Below are 19,262 nucleotides of genomic sequence, written 5' to 3'. Positions count from 1 at the left end.
TTCAGCCCTACCCCAGGGACCCTTCATGACACAAAGAAACCTATCCAGGTCACTTAGGAGGGTAGGCCAGTGCTTGAGTTGCCAACCTCCGGGTGGGGCCTGGAGACCTCCAAGATTTACAACTGCTGTAAACCAGCTAGAGAGCTTTGGCTATGGATGGTGTTAAAATGTAAATAATAATAATAAAAATAATTAATAATGGTATTTGGGAGGGGTAAGTATTTGTGAGTTTCCTGCATTGTACAGGGGGTTGGACTAGATGACCCTGGAGGTCCCTTCCAACTCTATGACTCTGTGGATTATGATGGTGGTGGTGGTGGTAGCTTTTGAGCAGGAACACAGTTCCTGCTGGCTTGGTGTCAGGGGTGTGGTCTAATATGCAAATGAGTCCCTGCTGGGCTTTTCCCACAAAGAAGTCCTTTGTGAAACAATGGTGACATCAGGGGTTGTGGCCTAATATGCAAATGAACCCCTGCTGGGCTTTTCCCACACAAAAGCCCTTTGTGAAACAATGGTGCCATCAGCAGGTGTGGCCTAATGTGCAAATGAGTCCCTAGTGGGTGTGGCATAACATGCAAATGAATCAGACCCTTCGTCCATCAAAGTCAGTATAGTCTGCTCAGACTGGCAGCGGCTCTCCAAGGACTGACTCCATCTTGAGGTCTTTCCTGTCACTAAGTTACTTCTCCAGGATCTTAGGTAGAAGTCTTTCCCATCCTTTACCATCTTGTCCTTTTAAAGTGAGATGCCGGGGATTGAACCTGAGACCTTCTGCGTGCCAAGCAGATGCTCTGCCACTGAGCCACAGCCTTCCCCATCACAAAACCAGCTTCTTGCCCTGGAAGTATCTGTGGGATCTCCAACTCATAAGAACATAAGAGAAGCCATGCTGGAACAGGCCTATGGGCCATCGAGTCCAACACTCTGTGTCACATAAGAACATAAGAGAAGCCATGTTGGATCAGGCCAGTGGGCCATCGAGTCCAACACTCTGTGGCACAGAAGAACATAAGAGAAGCCATGCTGGAACAGGCTAATGGGCCATTGAGTCCAGCGCTCTGTGTCACATAAGAACATAAGAGAAGCCACGCTGGATCAGGCCAATGGCCCATCCAGTCCAACACTCTGTGTCACATAAGAACATAAGAGAAGCCATGTTGGATCAGGCCAATGGCCCATCCATCAAACACTCCGTGTCACACAGTGGCCAAGAAACCCAAGTGCCATCAGGAGGTCCACCAGTGGAGCCAGGACACTAGAAGTCCTCCCACTGCTGCCCCCCCCAAGCACCAAGAATTCAGAGCATCACTTGCCCCAGTCAGACAGTTCCATCAATACGCTGTGGCTAATAGCCACTGATGGACCTCTGCTCCATAGGTTGATCTAATCCCTCTTGAAGCTGGCTATGCTTGCAGGTGCCACCACCTCCTGTGGCAGTGAATTCCATGTGTTAATCACCCTTTGGGTGAAAAAGGACTTCCAACTCCCTTGGATGCACTTAACCCCCTTGCCCCCACTTATCCCGAAAGAGGCTGCCGAGGGGAACCCGGATTTCCAAGTCAGACACTAAACCGCCCCCCCTGCTCCGCTGAGTCCCTTTCTCCTCCGCTCCGTGGCTCTGGGCCAACGGCACCACAGGAGAGCTCAGAGAGACCCGCCTGGTCGAACGGAGCACGTCTCTCCCTCCATTTCCCAAGCTATTCTTCGGCTTTTCCCCTTCCTCGCTATTAATAGCTCCTGAGCCAACCCAGGTTGTGTCACTGAGGCGGCTGGGAGGGAAAGGAAGTCCCCTCGCTAGGAAACAAAAGGTCTCGGGCAAGTCATGGATTTCGGGGGAGGAACCACCGAAGCTCCGGGGAAGGTGGAGGAGGAAGGGACAGGATGGGGACGTTCCTCTTTCAGCTTTGTTGCTGCTCTAACTGGCCAGGGTGGCCCTCAATAGATAAAAAGTAGGCCTCGTTTTGGGCAGAAGTTCACAGGAACGGAGCTCTGGAACATCGAAATGTTATTCTTCCTTTCTTAAATCCCTCCCCCCCTCAAGAAATACTTGCTTCTGGGCTCCATGGTTCATACCACCTTGGTCCTGCTGAACTATTCTGTTGGACTGAATGTTGTAATCGTTTTTTTACTGTTACGCTGTTTTATTGTTACGTTGATTTTATTGTGGTTTTATTCTTCCTGTAGCGCTCCACTCTGAGCCCCTGTGGGGAATGGGCGGAATATAAAGAAACGAGTAATAACCCCCTGTGAGAATTTTGCTGATCTCTTAAGATCTGACAGACTTTCTAATATTTTTCCCCACAAAAAAAAAAAAAATGGGGAAAGAGCCAAAACATAATCAAGCACACAGGAGAAAGTCGTTTTAAAAGTACGGTTTTTATTATGACCATTATAATTCAAGAAGCCTTGTAAGATAGATGCTGAGCCGATATAATTTAGTCCACCTTCCGGTGATGTCAACCCCTGATAAAAAGTCAGCCCTTATTCCCACCGACCAGCCCTGGTCCTCGGCCTTGTGGTAAAATGCTCTCTCAGGTAGAGATTGGCTTCTGTGGTAGGTTTAGAATGAAATGTTAAAAAAGCAGATGCCATGGGCTGGGGGTCCCGGTTGCCAAGCCTCCAGGTGGTGGCTGGAGATCCCTTGCTATTATAGGATTGCCAAGTCCTCTTTATCCCCTAGTGGGGGACATTCGTGTGCGCAATGAAATGACGTCACCCGGAAGTGACGTCATCAAAATGGTGGCGCCTGTGCGGGGCCGCTCTAGGTGTTTCCATAGTTTTCCCGGACGCTCTAGCCATTTGGGAGGTTAAAACTCTATGGTACCTATTGTGCCATAGAGTTTTACCTCCCAAATGACTAGAGTGTCTCGGAAAACCATAGAGTTCTCCCGGAAACGCCTAGAGCGGCCCCGCATGGGGCACCACCATTTTGATGATGTCACTTCTAGGTGACGTCATCGTGCCATCAATGTAGGGAAAGGTTCCCCCCACCCCCGACCGGCCCAATGTGAGCCGGTGGGTTGAGAACCTCCCAGGCGGGAGATTCCCCGCCCACACCAGGGAGTTTGCAGCCCTGTGCTATTACGACTGCTCTCCAAGTGATAGAGATCAGTCCATCTGGAGAAGATGGCTGCTTTGGAAGGCGGGTTCTATTGTCAGGTTGCCTTGTCTGACTCAGGAAATATCAGGGGACTTTGGGGGTGGAGCCAGGAGCAAGGTTGTGACAAGCAGAGTTGAAGTCCAAAGAAAGTTCTGGCCACCACTCCTTTGAAATGCTTTCGCTTCATTGAGTTGAGAACCCGGTAAAAATTTCCATAACATACTTCACTTTCTCTGTCTCTTTAGGCCACGCACAGGACTCCACCACGTCGGCCACGACCGCGAAAGCAGCCACGTCTGCTTCAGGCGCGACGACTCCAAAAACACAAATTTCCGGAAGCGCCACGGTCAACCCTTCATCCTCCACGTCCGTCTCTGCCACGCCGGGAAAGCAGACGACTCCGAGTGCCACGACCCCTGCCATCAAGTCTACCCAAAGCACCGCGTCCGTACAAAAATCCACGTCGAAGGATGGGAGCCCCAAGACCTCCAACCCGCCGGCGACATCGCCCCCGGGAGCCAGCCCAGGGAAGGCCACGTCACTGGGTCTCACCTCGACTGCCGCCACCACCGCCAGCCCCGCTGTTTCCCCCCCAACAGGTGTAACTGCCCTGCCCCCATTGCAAGCAACGAACTCCCCTTCAACAGCTGGCAAGGCGACAGGGACAGCGCCCTCTGGTGGAACTTCAGCTAAGGTGGCGGCAACTCCTTCTCCGGCCCAGAAGACCCCTGGACTCCCCACAGGTATTCCCTGAGGGAACATCTGAAAACAGAGAAATTTGTCATGCTTATGCGCCTGTTCCTGTCTTGGGGGAATCCCAGATCCCAGCATGGTGCGGTGGTTAAAGCATGGGGGGTAGGGTCCGGGAGACGCGGGTTCGAATCCCCACACCCCACGGAAGCTCGCTGAGTGAACTTGGGCCAGTCCCACGCTCTCAGCCGAAGTGACCTCACACGGTTGTTGTAACGATCGAGCTCCCTTCAGTTCGGTTTATTAGATTTAAAAGCCCGTAGGCTAAGGGTGGCCAAAACTTGCTTAAGGTAAGAGCCACATAGAATAAACGTCAGATGTTTGAGAGCCGCAAGACATGAGCGTCAGATGTTTGAGAGCCGCAGGGAAAGAAGGAAGGAAGGCAGAGAGACGAGGGAGGGAGAGGTGTAAAGAAAGCAACTTTAAATTCAGGTGCACTCTCTAAGTTGCCAGGTGGCTTGGCTTGGAGAAGCGGTTTAAAGAAACAAATGCCTTCTCCAAGCTGGCCGACGAGGCACTGGGGGCTTTGAGAGCCGCACGATACTTGTGAAAGAGCTGCAGTTTGGCCACCCCTGCGCAGGGGTGGTCAAACTGTGGCTCTTTCGCACATATTGTGTGGCTCTTGAAGCCCCCACTGCCCCATCAGCCAGCTTGGAGAAGGCATTTCTCTCCTTAAATCACTTCTCCAAGCTAAGCCGGTCAGCAGCTTGGAGAATGCATTTAAAGTTAAAGTTGCTTTCTTTCCATCTCTTCCTCCCTCCCAATGTTCAAGCCTTGTGGTTCTCATACATCCGATGTTTATTTTATGTGACTCTTATGGTAAGCAAGTTTGACCACCCCTGGTCTAGAGTCATGGAAACTAACAGACATCAACACATTCATTTACACGTTCAGTCTAATCCGTAAATCCGCTGATTTTCACTCACTTGAGGTATTTTCCCAGGTAATCTTTTTGAAACTGAGGTTTTACAGATCTCTCTATACTGGGATTTTTTATGTAGCAGGACCTCCTTTGCATATTAGGCCACACACCCCTTCAATGTAGCCAATCCTCTTGGAGCTTACAGGAGGCCCTGTACGAAGAGCCCTGTAAGCTCTTAGAGGATTGGCTACAACAGTGGGGTGTGGTCTAACATGCAAATGAGTTTTTGCTACAAAAAAAGCCCTGTCTCTATTACTAGCGTTGCCAACTCCAGCATGCGGAAATTCCTGGAAATTTCGAGGTGGAGCATAACAAGGGCAGCCCTTGACAGTGAGAATCAGCATGGGTAAGAGCAGTAGACTCAAATCTGGAGAACCAGGTTAATTCTCCACTCCTTCTCCACATGCAGCCAGCTGGGTGACCTTGGGTCAGTCACAGTTTTCTCAGAGCTCTCTCAGCCCCACCTATTTCACAGGTGGGGAAAGGGAGGGAAAGGAGATTGGAAGCCGCTTTGAGACTCCTTAAGGCAGACAAAAGCAAGGTATAGAAACCTATTCTTCTTCTTCTCCTCAGGCTCTGCCCCCTCCCCAAACTTCCAGGTATTTCCCAATTCAGAAATGGCAAAATACATGGCATATTTTGATTTGAAAGCCAGCTTGGTGTAGTTGCTAAGAGTGGTGGACTCTAATCTGGATGAACCAGCTTGGAGTCCCCACTCCACCACATGCAGCCACTGGGTGACCTTGGGCCTGCCATAGTTCTCTCAGAGCTGTTCTCTCAAGAACAGTTTCTGTCAGAGCTCTCTCAGCCCCACCTACCTCACAAGGTGTCTGTTGAGGGGAAGGGAATGAGATTTCAAACCTTAACTCCTTAAGACAGAGAAAGGAAAGGAAAGGTTCCCTGTGCAAGCACCAGTCGTTTCCAACTCTGGGATGATGTTGCTTTCACAACTTTTTCACAGCAGACTTTTTACGGGGCGGTTTGTCCTTGCCTTCCCCAGTCATTTACACTTTTCTCCCAGCAAGCTGGGTACTCATTTTACCAACCTCGGAAGGGTGTAAGGCTGAGTCAACCTGGAGCCGGCTACCTGAAACCAGCTTCCGCTGGGATCGAACTCAGGTCGTGAGCAGAGCTTAGGACTGCAGTACTGCAGCTTCAGTTAACAATGGACATGTTGCAGATAACAATATTGCAGCCTGTTTTTGAAATTCATTCCGCTTTCCGTCAGGGAATACTTGAACACAGAAGTGGAGGACTGCAGTAGCAAAGCTATCAGCCTAAAATTCTGAGCATTCGTTTTTTTTTTAATCAAGTTTAAAAGTTATTGTATGAAATTCGTATCTCGCCTTTCTGCCATGGAACACAAAGGCGAATAGCAAGATAACCCGTACGTAATAAGAATAAGAATTAAAACCATTAAAAGCAGCCCCTGTTTTGTTTTTTTTTAAAGCCCATATACAGAACTGAAGTCAAGAAAAGCAGAAATGAAATGCATGCAAAAACATTAAAAGGGCAATAAAATTGTGGGTCAGGAACAAGGGAGTGCCGAAGGGAACAAAAACGTCCTTACCTCCTGATGGAAGACGTCCTCAAAGGCAGTGGTCCCCAACCTATTTGGCACCAGGAACCAGTTTTGTGGAAGACAATTTTTCCACGTACTGGCAGAGGGGTTGGGCACGATGGTTTTGAGATGATACAATTGTGCACCTTGTTTTGGCATGGTGGTTACGTGTGCAGAATCTTATCTGGGAGCACCGGGTTTGATTCCCCACTTCTTCACATGCAGCTGCTGGAATGGCCTCGGGTCAGCCATAGCTCTGTCAGAGGTTGTCCTTGAAAAGGCAGCTTCTGGGAGAGCCCTCTCAGCCCCACCCACCTCACAGGGTGTCTGTTGTGGGGGAGGTAGATAAAGGAGATTGTGAGCCACTCTGATATTCGGAGTGGAGGGCAGGATATAAATCCAGTGTCGTCGTCTTATTATTATTCTTACATTGTAATACAGAATGAAATAATTACACAACTCATGGCCCGGTTGCGAACAGGCCACGGACCAGTACTGGTCCACAGTCCTGGGGTTGGGGACCGCTGCTCTAAGGGACAGCCTTAGTCCTGGTTAGTACTTGGATGCAGAAGAAGATGACGATGATATTGGATTTATATCCCGCCCTCCACTCCGAAGAGTCTCAGAGCAGCTCACAATCTCCTTTATCTTCCTCCCCCACAACAGACACCCTGTGAGGTAGATGAAGATATTGGATTTATATCCCGCCCTCCACTCCGAAGAGTCTCAGAGCGGCTCACAATCTCCTTTATCTTCCTCCCCCACAACAGACACCCGGTGAGGTGGGTGGAGCTGAGAGGACTCTCACAGCAGCCGCCCCTTCAAGGACAACTCTGCGAGAGCTATGACTGACCCGAGGCCATTCCAGCAGGTGCAGGTGAAGGAGTGGGGAATCGAACCTGGTTCTCCCAGATAAGAGTCCGCGCACTTCACCACCACACCAAACTGGCTCTCTAGACCACCAAGGAAGTCCGAAGTTGTGACGCAGAGGCAAGCAACGGCCGACCACATCTGAGCGTCTCTTGCCAAGGGATGAACATAGGTGGGCCGTGGACTTCTTTGGTGGTCCCCCATCCAAGCCATAATCAGAGCCGACCTTACTTATCTTCCAAGATCTGACAAGATCAGGCTAACCTGGAAATCTGAGTCCCTCCAAACGTTTGTGGCTGGAAGGGCTGGGGGGAGCCATGACTTCTTCATATTGTTTTGTTTTCCTTCTGCTTCTCCCCCTTTTTAAAGAGAAAACAGCAGCGAGCTCAGGCACACCTCAAGGAAGCAGCACAACAAAGCCGGGAATCGTCGCTGTCGACCGGGGCAGCACAACCGTCACAAAAGGGTCGTCGACAGTCAGCTCCGGGGGAGCTGGGCCACAAACCACACCCGCGGCAAAGCTACATACGACATCCCAGGTTACACAGCCGACCACAAACGCAATACCTGTGGGGGCTCCTGGGGCTACAGTCCACCAATCGGCCGACCAATCCACACCCCCCAGCCCAGGGGTCTTGGTGAGGACAACAGCTTCTAAGGCCCGCCCACCACAGGAAGGCCCGCCTCTTGATGGCCCAACCAGTCACTCATGGTTTCTGACCCATACTCAGGTAGAAAATAGCCGTGGGTTTGTTTGTTTTTTTAAAGTTTGTCTTATGTTATTATCAGTGATTTCAACCCTCTGCTTTTGGGATTTGGTTGATTTGGGGGGGGGGGAGAGAGAGAGAGCGAGAGAGAGAGACAGAGAGAGAGTGTGTGTTGTTCAGCTTTTTGACCCCAAAGGAAAGGGTTAGATCTGAGTCCAGTGTCATCTTAGAGGCTGCCAAGATTCTGGGAGGACAGGCTTTCGAGAGTCAAAGCTCCCATTGTTGGATGAGCGAGATTCAAATTTGGGGCATCTCAGAGAACTACAAGATTTTCAGGGTATCAGCTTTCAAGAATCAAAGTTCCCTTCATCAGAGGAGCTAGATTCGAATCCAGGCCACCTTAGACACCAACCAGATTTTTGAGGTATAAGATTTTGAGAGTCAGATCCCTTCAGCAGATGAGCTAGATTTGAATCTGGAGCACCTTAGAGACCAACCAGATTTCTTAGGTATAAGATTTCAAGAGGCAAACATTCCTTCATCAGATGAGCTAGATTGGCACATTGGAGACCAACAAGATTTTAATATTTTGAGAGTCAAAGATCCCTTCAGCAAATGAGCTGGATTTGAATCCAGGGCACCTTAGAGACCAACCAGATTTTTGAGGTATAAGATTTTGAGAGTCAAAGATCCCTTCAGCAGATGAGCTGGATTTGAATCCGGGGCACCTTAGAGACCAACCAGATTTTTGAGGTATAAGATTTTGAGAGGCAAAGATCCCTTCATCAGATGAGCTAGATTCGAATCCAGGGCACATTGGAGACCAACAGGATTTTTAAGATTTTGAGAGGCAAAGATCCCTTCAGCAGATGAGCTAGATTCGAATCCAGGGCACATTGGAGACCAACAGGATTTTTAAGATTTTGAGAGTCAAAGATCCCTTCATCAGATGAGCTAGATTCGAATCCAGGACACATTGGAGACCAACAGGATTTTTAAGATTTTGAGAGTCAAAGATCCCTTCAACAGATGAGCTAGATTCGAATCCAGGGCACATTGGAGACCAACAGGATTTTTAAGATTTTGAGAGTCAAAGATCCCTTCAGCAGATGAGCTAAATTTGAATCCAGGGCACCTTACAGACCAACCAGATTTTTGAGGTATAAGATTTTGAGAGTCAAAGATCCCTTCAGCAGATGAGCTGGATTTGAATCTGGGGCACCTTAGAGCCCAACAAGATTTTCAAGGTATAAGCTTTTGTGAGCCCAAACTCACTGAGAGTTCCATTCCCATGAGGAAGAAAGAATTGTAAAGAAGCAGTTTTCATGCTGAAAGCTTTGGGGGTGAGACACTGGAAAACAGGGAAAAGACAGGATAAATCTCGCCCGTGCGCTTTTTGGTTGCGTGTGGCGTTCCGACATCCAGTAGGCAGTCAGCTCTGCATTTTGAACTTCTTTTGCCTTTTCAGTTCCGGTGTGAGGGAGCGATACCTTCGGCACCCCAGAATGTCATTCTGAACCTCAACCAGTCCATGCCGTGTGTAAGTACATCCCGAAAAATTCGTTAGTCCTTGTTCCTAGAGGAGTTTTTTTACCACCTTTGCAAAATGGGAGAAAAAAACCTTTATAATTCATAATTCTGATCACGACTTGGGGTTTTTTGAGCCAACGCAATGCCCCAGCTGCGTACAAATCACGTCACCGTTTTTACCTCATTCCTCTTCCCAAATTGCTCTCGGTTGTAACAGAGAGACCGCAGTTTTTTCAGGAGAGGCCACGAAATTTCTGCTCCCCCAGAAAGAGACGTCAACAAGGGTCTCCCTTGGCCAAACCACTGTGAGGCGGTAACAGCGTCGTGGCAGTTTTTAGGCCTGTCTTGATTTTTTTACAAGGATACTCGTAAGCCTAGAGAAAAATCTGCTGATTTAAACACATACCTTCTTGGACCGGCAAGAGACATTCTGAGGTGATTGCCATTGCCTGCCTCTGTGTAGTGACCCTGGACTTGCCTGGTGGTTTCCCACCCAAGTAGTAGAAGAAGAGATTGGATTTATTCCCAGCCCTTCACTACCCAAAGGAGTCTCAGAGTGGCTTACAATCTCCTTTCCCTTCCCAACATATATTGGCCACTGTGTGACACAGAGTGTTGGACTGGGTGGGCCTTTGGCCTGATCCAACATGGCTTCTCTTATGTTCTTATGTGACACAGAGCATTGGACTGGATGGGCCATTGGCCTGACCCAACATGGCTTCTCTTATGTTCTTATGTGACACAGAGCATTGGACTGGATGGGCCATTGGCCTGATCCAACATGGCTTCTCTTATGTTCTTATGTGACACAGAGTGTTGGACTGGATGGGCCATTGGCCTGACCCAACATGGCTTCTCTTATGTTCTTATGTGACACAGAGTGTTGGACTGGATGGATCATTGGCCTGATCCAACATGACTTCTCTTATGTTCTTATGTGACACAGAGTGTTGGACTGGATGGGCCACTGACCTGATCCAACATAGCTTCTCTTATGTTTTTATGTGACACAGAGTGTTGGACTGGATGGGCCATTGGCCTGATCCAACATGGCTTCTCTTATGTTTTTATGTGACACAGAGTGTTGGACTAGATGGGCCACTGACCTGATCCAACATGGCTTCTCTTATGTTTTTATGTGACACAGAGTGTTGGACTGGATGGGCCATTGGCCTGATCCAACATGACTTCTCTTATGTTCTTATGTGACACAGAGTGTTGGACTGGATGGGCCACTGATCTGATCCAACATGGCTTCTCTTATGTTTTTATGTGACACAGAGTATTGGACTGGATGGGCCATTGGCCTGATCCAACATGGCTTCTCTTATATTCTTAAGTGACACAGAGTGTTGGACTGGATGGGCCATTGGCCTGATCCAACATGGCTTCTCTTATGTTCTTAAGTGACACAGAGTGTTGGACTGGATGGGCCATTGGCTTGATCCAACATGACTTCTCTTATGTTCTTATGTGACACAGAGTGTCGAACTGGATGGGCCATTGGCCTGATCCAACATGGCTTCTCTTATGTTCTTATGTGACACAGAGTGTTGGACTGGATGGGTCATTGGCCTAATCCAACATGGCTCCTCTAATGTTCTTATGTGACACAGAGTGTCGAACTGGATGGGCCATTGGCCTGATCCAACATGGCTTCTCTTATGTTCCCCTGCCCTCCCAACAGATACCCTGTGAGCAGTACTCCCTCTAACTGGAGGAGACTGACCAAGAGAGAGATCTTGGGGTCGTGGTAGATAAATCACTGAAAATGTCGAGACAGTATGCGATTGTGATAAAAAAGGCCAACGTTATGCTGGGAATTAAATTATAAGCAAGGGAATTGAAAACAAATCAGCCAGTATCATAATGCCCCTGTATAAATCGATGGTGCAGCCTCATTTGGAGTGCTGTGTACAATTCTGGTCACTGCACCTCAAAAAAGATACTATAGCATTGGAAAAAGTCCAGAAAAGGGCAAGTAGAATGATTAAAGGTTTCAAACACTTTCCCTATGAAGAAAGGTTAAAATGCTTGGGGCTCTTTAGGTTAGAGAAACGTGGACTGCGGGGTGACATGATAGAGATTTACACGTTTATACATGGGATAGAGAAGGTAGAGAAAGAAGTCCTTTTCTCCCTTTCTCACAATACGAGAACTCGTGGGCACTCAATGAAATTTCTGAGCGGTTGGGTTAGGACAGATAAAATAAAGTATTTCTTTATCCAAAGGGTGATTAACACATGCAATACACTGCCACAGAAGGTGGTGGCAGCTACAGGCATAGCCAGCTTCAAGAGGGGGTTGGATAAGCATAAGGAGCAGAGGCCCATCAGTGGTTATTAGCTACAGCGTATTGTTGGAACTCTCTGTCTGGGTCAGTGATGCTCTGTATTCTTGGTGCTTGAGAGGGGCAACGGTGTGAGGACTTCTAGTGTCCTGGCCCCACTGATGGACCTCCTGATGGCACCTGAGGTTTTTTGACCACTGTGTGACACAAGAGTATTGGACTGGATGGGCCATTGGCCTGATCCAACATGGCTTCTCTTATGTTCTTAAGCTGTGGAGTCTTGTGAGTGAAAATGAACTACTGGCATTAAAGTTGTGAGCTACGGCATAAATTAGTTTGCTCTGGGGCCATTTTTCTTGAGCTGAGACAAAAATGTGTGAGCTGGAGGCCAAAGAACTGTGAGCTAGCTCATGCTAGCTCAGTTTAGAGGGAACGCTGCCTGTGAGGTACGTGAGGAGCTGAGAGAGTTCTGACAGAAACTGCTCTTGAGAGGAACAGCTCTGAGAGAACTCGGGACGGACCCAAGGTCACTCCGGCAGGTGCATGCGAAGGAGTGGGGAATCAAAAACCCGGTTCTCCCAGATAAGAGTCTGTGTACTTAACCACTATACCAAACTGGCTCTAATTGGGACCAACCAAGCTTAGCTTCCAAAATCTGAAGAGCTCAGGCTACGTTACCCGCTGCTGCCACCCTCTGGCCCGTATGAGCAGTGCTGCAATCGTCATAAAAAATAGGAAAGGCAGCACCTTTTAAGACCAACGAAGCGTTATTCAGAATGTAAGCTTTCGCGTGCATGCCTACTTCAAAAGACAATGGAATGGGGTGCAGTGAGCAGAGCTACATATAGCTGGTGGGCAGCGGTTAAGAAGGCAAAGTGGTACGAAGCCAGAATTTATTAATGTAGACAATGTAGATATAGACAAGCTGGAAGGGGTCCAGAGGAGAGCGACCAAGATGGTGAGGGGTCTACAGACCAAGTCCTATGAAGAAAGGTTGAAGGAGCTGGGCATGTTTAGCCTGGAGAGGAGGCAGCTGAGAGGTGATAGGATCACCATCTTCCAGTACTTGAAGGGCTGTCATCTAGATCAGGGGTGGCCAATGGTAGCTCTCCAGATGTTTTTTGCCTACAACTCCCATCAGCTGGAGCTGATGGGAGTTGTAGGCAAAAAAACATCTGGAAAGCTACCGTTGGCCACCCCTGATTTAGAGGATGGGGTGGAATTGTTTTCTGTGGCCCCAGAAGGTAGGACCAGAACCAACAGGTTGAAATGAAACCAGAATAGTTTCCACCTCAACATTCAGCAGAACTTCCTGACCGTTCAGTGGAACAGGCTTCCTCGGGAGGTGGTGGGCTCTCCTGCCTTGGAGGTTTTTCAACAGAGGCTAGACAGCCATCTGGCAGCAATGAAGATCCTGTGAATCTAGGGGGAGGTGTTTGTGAGTTTCCTGCATTGTGCAAGGGGTTCCTTGGGAGGTGGTGGGCTCTCCTGCCTTGGAGGTTTTTCAACAGAGGCTAGATGGCCCTCTGGCAGCAATGAAGATCCTGTGAATTTAGGGGGAGGTGTTTGTGAGTTTCCTGCATTGTGCAGGGGGTTGGACTGGATGACCCTGGTGTTCCCTTTCAACTCTAGGATTCTAATGTGTTAATGTCACTATTTTGCCATTGGATTGAGCATTGGGGGCTGAAGGGGGCAGGGCTAGAGGAAGGCAGAGAAGTTCGGCTGCAGCTAGAGAGAATTTTTATTTACCTCATAAGAACATAAGAGAAGCCATGTTAGATCAGGCCAATGGCCCATCCAGTCCAACACTCTGTGTCACACAGTGGCAAATTTTTTTGTGGCTAATAGCCACTGATGGACCTCTGCTCCATATTTTTATCTAAACCCCTCTTGAAGGTGGCTATGCTTGAGGCCGCCACCACCTCCTGTGGCAGTGAATTCCACATGTTAATCACCCTTTGGGTGAAGAAGTACTTCCTTTTATCCATTTTAACCTGTCTGCTCAGCGATTTCATCGAATGCCCACGAGTTCTTGTATTGTAAGAAAGGGAGCAAAGTACTTCTTTCTCTACTTTCTCCATCCCATGCATTATCTTGTAAACCTCTATCATGTCACCCCGCAGCTCATTTACACCCCGCCTTCTTCTCAATGGGAACCCAAAGTGGCTTGGGCCACTCTCCCGAAAACCAGCCTGGTGTAGTGGTTAGGTGTGCGGACTCCTATCTGGGAGAACCGTGTTTGATTCCCCACTCCTCCACTTGCAGCTGCTGGAATGGCCTTGGGTCAGCCAGAGCTCTCTTATCTGGGAGAACCGGGTTTGATTCCCCCTCCTCCACTTGCAGCTGCTTGAATGGCCTTGGGTCAGCCAGATCTCTCTTATCTGGGAGAACCGGGTTTGATTCCCCACTCCTCCACTTGCAGCTGCTGGAATGGCCTTGGGTCAGCCAGAGCTCTCTTATCTGGGAGACCCGGGTTTGATTCCCCACTCCTCCACTCACAGCTGCTGGAATGGCCTTGGATCAGCCAGAGCTCTCTTATCTGGGAGAACCGGGCTTGATTCCCCACTCCTCCACTTGCAGCTGCTGGAATGGCCTTGGGTCAGCCAGAGCTCTCTTATCTGGGAGACCCGGGTTTGATTCCCCACTCCTCCACTCACAGCTGCTGGAATGGCCTTGGATCAGCCAGAGCTCTCTTATCTGGGAGAACCGGGCTTGATTCCCCACTCCTCCACTTGCAGCTGCTGGAATAGCCTTGGGCCAGCCAGAGCTCTCATAGAAGTTGTCCTTGAAAGGGCAGCTTCTGGGAGAGTTCTTTCAGTCTCACCTACCTCACTGGGTGTCTATTGTGAGGGAAGAAGATATAGGAGATTGTAAACCGCTCTGAGATTCTGATTTAGAGAGAGGGGCAGGGTATAAACCTGCAGTCTTCTTCTGCTTCTTTGGTGATCTGCAGTTTTTAACACTGTCTTTTGTATTAAAACAGTCCCAACTTCTCAACTTCTTTCTTCTAATTGCAAGTTTTATATTTTCCCTTTCTTCCCACCTTTAATATATCCCTTTAGTCTGTAAATAACTCCGGAGTGAAAAGAGAGCTTCTGTACCTTTTTTTCTTCACTTATCCAAGTTCCACTGGTCTTCCAAAACTTTAGTTGTTTAGAATTGTCCCAGAAGGTTAGGATCTTGACGGGCTTATGCCAAATCGATGACTCTGAAAGATCTTGCAGACGATAACTATGCAAACTTCTGAGACCCTTCAAAGCCTCAAAGGAACCCCCTTCAGGGTTCCTTTTCAGCCAAGGTAAATCTCTTCCAAAGTTTTAAGTGCATGTCTTGGTCCTTTCTCTCACTGAGAAAGGTAGGCAGTGGGCTTAGATTGCCCTCCACTACCCCGAACAAGATCTTCAGCTTGCTCCCAATGTGAGAGACAACTCAGCCCGCCATTTTCCTCCCCGGAAGTCCCTCTGCTTCTTTGGTGATCTTGCACCCAAGACCTAACCGGGGCTGTCCCTGCTTAGCTAAGGAGATCTGACAAGACTGGACTAGCCTGAGAGCCAGTTTGGTGTAGTGGTTAAGTGCACAAACTCTTATTTGGTGTAGTGGTTAAGTGTGCAGACTCCTGTCTGGGAGAACTGGGTTTGATTCCCCACTCCTCCACTTGCAGCTGCTGGAATGGCCTTGGGTCAGCCATCGCTCTCGCAGAGCTGTCCTTGCAAGGGCAGCTTCTGGGAGAGCTCTCTCGGCCCCACCCACACCTCCCAGGGTGTCTGTTGTGGGGGAGGAAGGTAAAGAAGATTTTGAGCCACTCTGAGATTCAGAGTGAAAGGCGGAGCCCTTTCAAAGGCAACCTCTGACAGAGCTCTGGCTAACCCAAGGCCATTCCAGCATGTGCAAGTGGAGGAGTGGGGAATCAAACCCCGTTCTCCCCTATAAGAGACCACGCACTTAACCACTACACCAAACGGGCTCTCTGCACAACCAATCAAAACTCCAATGCCCAATCAGAAGCCTTCCTGGGCAAAAACTCCACCTAGCCCTGCCCATTTTCTAAAAGCACTTGGTGACCACCAAGAGCTGGGACGGTGGCTCAGCGGTAGAGCATCTGCTTGGTAAGCGGAAGGTCCCAGGTTCAATCCCTGGCATCTCCAACTCAAAAGGGTCCAGGCAAGTAGGTGTGAAAAACCTCAGCTTAAGACCCTGGAGGGCCACTGCCAGTCAGGGAGGGACGGTGGCTCAGTGGTAGAGCGTCTGCTTGGGAAGCAGAAGGTCCCAGGTTCAATCCCCGGCATCTCCAACTAAAAAGGGTCCAGGCAAATAAGCGTGAAAAACCTCCGCTTGAGACCCTGGAGAGCCACTGCCAGTCTGAGTAGACAAGACTGACTTTGATGGACCCGGGGTCTGATTCAGTAGAAGACAGCTTCATATGTTCAAAGGTATGTTCAAGAAAGGTGTCCGCAGGGATCTCGGTACCCTTGGGTACCGAGTTGGGGTATGGGGTATTTTATTTATTTATTTTATTCAATTTATATCCCCACTCCAAATTTGCCCAGGTCCTATCTACCTTCCTACGCTTCAGCTTTTTTTTCTCCTTCTCGTCAAGCTCGTCCTTACTTTTCTTTTCGAGCTCACGAAACAGGAGGCTGAACACATCAACGTACTCCCCACGCAAAATTTTGTCACGCGTGGCGCTCGTTAGGTGATCTCCCAAAGGCAACGAAGTGTCGCCAAATGGGAGCGCGTGGCATGGTATGTTAGAGTAAGGAACGGGGGGGGGTAAAACCGCATTAAGATATAAAAACATAAAAAAACCCGTTTCAAGTGCTGTAATGATCTTTTGAATTTCTCTGTTCTGTAGTTCCAGCTGGGCGTTCTGTAGAAAGAGCGATCTTAGGTTCGTGCTAGAGGTGGCCCAGTTGTTTCGGAGTCCGCTGTAGCCTGCGATCTTCATTTACAAAGGCCTGGCGGAGGAGCGCCGTCTTACAGGCCCTGCGGAACTCTGGGAGCTCTTGCAGGGCCCTAACTTCCTCAGGGAGCTCGTTCCACCAGCTTGGGGCTACAACAGAAAAGGCCCTGGCTGTAGTAGTTATGAGCCTGGCCTCTTTAAGGCCAGGGATGGAGAGCAGGTTTTGTGACCCTGACCGAAGTGCTCTCTGGGGAACATGTGGGGAAAGGTGGTCCCTAAGGTATGCAGGTCCCTAGCCATATAGGGTACAGGGAGAAATCAGGCTTGGGGGTTTCACCACCATTTCCCCACCAGCTAGTTCCCACCACCTGCAAACACTTCTCCCGAAAGAGAGATCCCAGTAGGCAGCCGTGTTGGTCTGAAGCGATAGAACAAAGCAGTAGACAAGCGCACCTTTAAGACCAACTAAGTTTTATTTAGAAGGCCAGCTTCCGTATGCTCTTCATCAGACTTCATCAGACAAAATGGGAACAGCAAGCAGCAATTCTTAATATAAGCGGGCGGTGTTACCTAGATTTATGGCAGTCTGCTTTTTATCACCCTCCAGTGTTTTTTCAACCCTGTTTTGTCCTAACACTAACAAACACAGATCCCTATTTGTGATTCTTTTAATCTGCTAAAAAAATTCCCATGATTCCACACTGCCCACTTCTATTAAGAACCGCTGCTCGCCATTCCCATTTTGTCTGATGAAGTCTGCTGAAGAGCATACGAAAGCGGACGTTCTGAATAAAACTTAGCTGGTCTTAAAGGTGCGCTTGTCTACTGCTTTGCTCTACTTCTCCCGAAAACTCGTATCTTGCGAGCCTCTCATAGGCAATGTTTTTGTGACCCTCGAATCACCTCAGGCGTTTTTTTCGTTCGCTTTTTTCCTGGCAGGGTTTTTCTGCCCTTTCGCTCACGGACCCGGTCAAACCCTGGGAACTCTCCTCAGTCCACGGCTCCAGCCGGTGCAAAATCTGTCTTCTGAGCATGTTTTCCTCTCTCTCCTGCTCTCTCCCCCCTCCCGCGCATCTGTTTGGGGTTCGCTTTGTTGACTTAAGTGCCATGACATCATTCTGGTGGGGATGTTAGTTTTAGATTTCCCACCCGTGTGGGAGTGAGATGAACTCACATTGTCCGAGCCTGTTATGTGGAGCCAAAGAATGTGGAAACCCCTGAAAGACTGACGGGGGGCGGGAACCATGTGGGGGGGGGGCAGGGAAAGGGGAAATGGTGATAGTAGTCATGGCAATTCGCTGAGTAAAATCAGACCCAGCCGGTCAGTCCAGGAGATGCTCGAAGAGACCAAAGTGTGTAGGTTTTCCTCCGTTTCCTTTCACATGCGTGAGAATTTGCTTTTGCCATGATTCCCCCCCCCCTCTGGACTTTGATTTTCTAAATCTCTTTTAGATACTGTAAATGCCAAAACAAAAAAGACACAACATTACAAAAAAAAAGGTTAAAACACTTGGAGCTCTTCAACTTGGAGCAACATCGACTGAGGGGTGACATGATAGAGGTTGACAAGATTATGCACAGGAGGGAGAAGGTAGAGAAAGAAGTCCTTTTCTCGCTTTCTCACAATACGAGAACTCGTGGACATTCCATGAAATTGCTGAGCAGTCGGGTTAGAACGGATAGAAGGAAGTCCTTCTTCACCCAAAGGGCGATTAACATGTGGAATTCACTGCCACCGGAGGTGGTGGCAGCTACAAGTATAGACAGCTTCAAGAAGGGATTGGATCAACATCTGGAGCAGAGGTCCATCACTGACTATTGGCCACAGTGTATTGTTGGAACTCTGTCTGGGGCAGTGATGCTCTGTATTCTTGGTGCTTGGGGAGGCACAGTGGGAGAGCTTCTAGTGTCCTGGCCCCACTTGTGGACCTCCTGATGGCACCTGGGGTTTTTTGGCCACTATGTGACACAGAGTATTGGACTGGAGGGGTCATTCGCCTGATCCAACATGGCTTCTCTTATGTTCTTATGTTCCCATCAGTGGAGCAGAAGTCCTTCAGTGGCTATTAGCCACAGCGTATTGTTGGAACTCTCTGTCTGGGGCAGTGATGCTCTGTATTCTTGGTACTGGGGGTGGGCATCAGTGGGAGGGTTTCTAGTCTCCTGGCCCCACTGGTGGACCTCCTGATGACACCTGGGTTTTTTTTGCCACTGTGTGACAAGGAGTGTTGGATTGGATGGACCACTGGCCTGATCCAACATGGCTTCTCTTATGTTCTTACGTGACACAGAGTGTTGGACTGGATGGGCCATTGGCCTGATCCAACATGGCTTCTCTTATGTGACACAGAGTGTTGGACTGGATGGGCCACTGGCCTGTTCCAGCATGCCTTTTCTTATGTTCTTATATGACACAGAGTGTTGGACTGGATGGGCCACTGGCCTGATCCAACATGGCTTCTCTTATGTTCTTATGTGACACAGAGTGTTGGACTGGATGGGCCATTGGCCTGATCCAACATGGCTTCTCTTATGTTCATACGTGACACAGAGTGTTGGACTGGATGGGCCACTGGCCTGTTCCAGCATGCCTTTTCTTATGTTCATACGTGACACAGAGTGTTGGACTGGA

At 49.0% G+C, this 19,262-nt stretch overlaps 1 protein-coding gene across 1 annotated transcript in view; it reads left to right on the top strand.

The window, feature by feature from the left end:
* Positions 1 to 3,813: 3,813 nt before the first annotated feature.
* Positions 3,814 to 19,262, top strand: part of PODXL (podocalyxin like) — a 32,077-nt gene continuing 16,628 nt past the window's right edge. The window contains exons 1-3 of the mRNA XM_060244621.1: positions 3,814 to 3,843; positions 7,573 to 7,934; positions 9,379 to 9,450. Of these exons, the coding sequence (XP_060100604.1) occupies positions 9,442 to 9,450 (9 nt within the window). The 5' untranslated portion in view covers positions 3,814 to 3,843; positions 7,573 to 7,934; positions 9,379 to 9,441. The remainder of the gene's footprint in view (positions 3,844 to 7,572; positions 7,935 to 9,378; positions 9,451 to 19,262) is intronic.

Source organism: Heteronotia binoei, chromosome 8 (assembly GCF_032191835.1).
Source record: "Heteronotia binoei isolate CCM8104 ecotype False Entrance Well chromosome 8, APGP_CSIRO_Hbin_v1, whole genome shotgun sequence".
Lineage (NCBI taxonomy): Eukaryota > Metazoa > Chordata > Lepidosauria > Squamata > Gekkonidae > Heteronotia > Heteronotia binoei.
The sequence above is the reverse complement of the archived record's forward strand: the minus strand, read 5'-3'. Positions and strand labels throughout refer to the sequence as shown.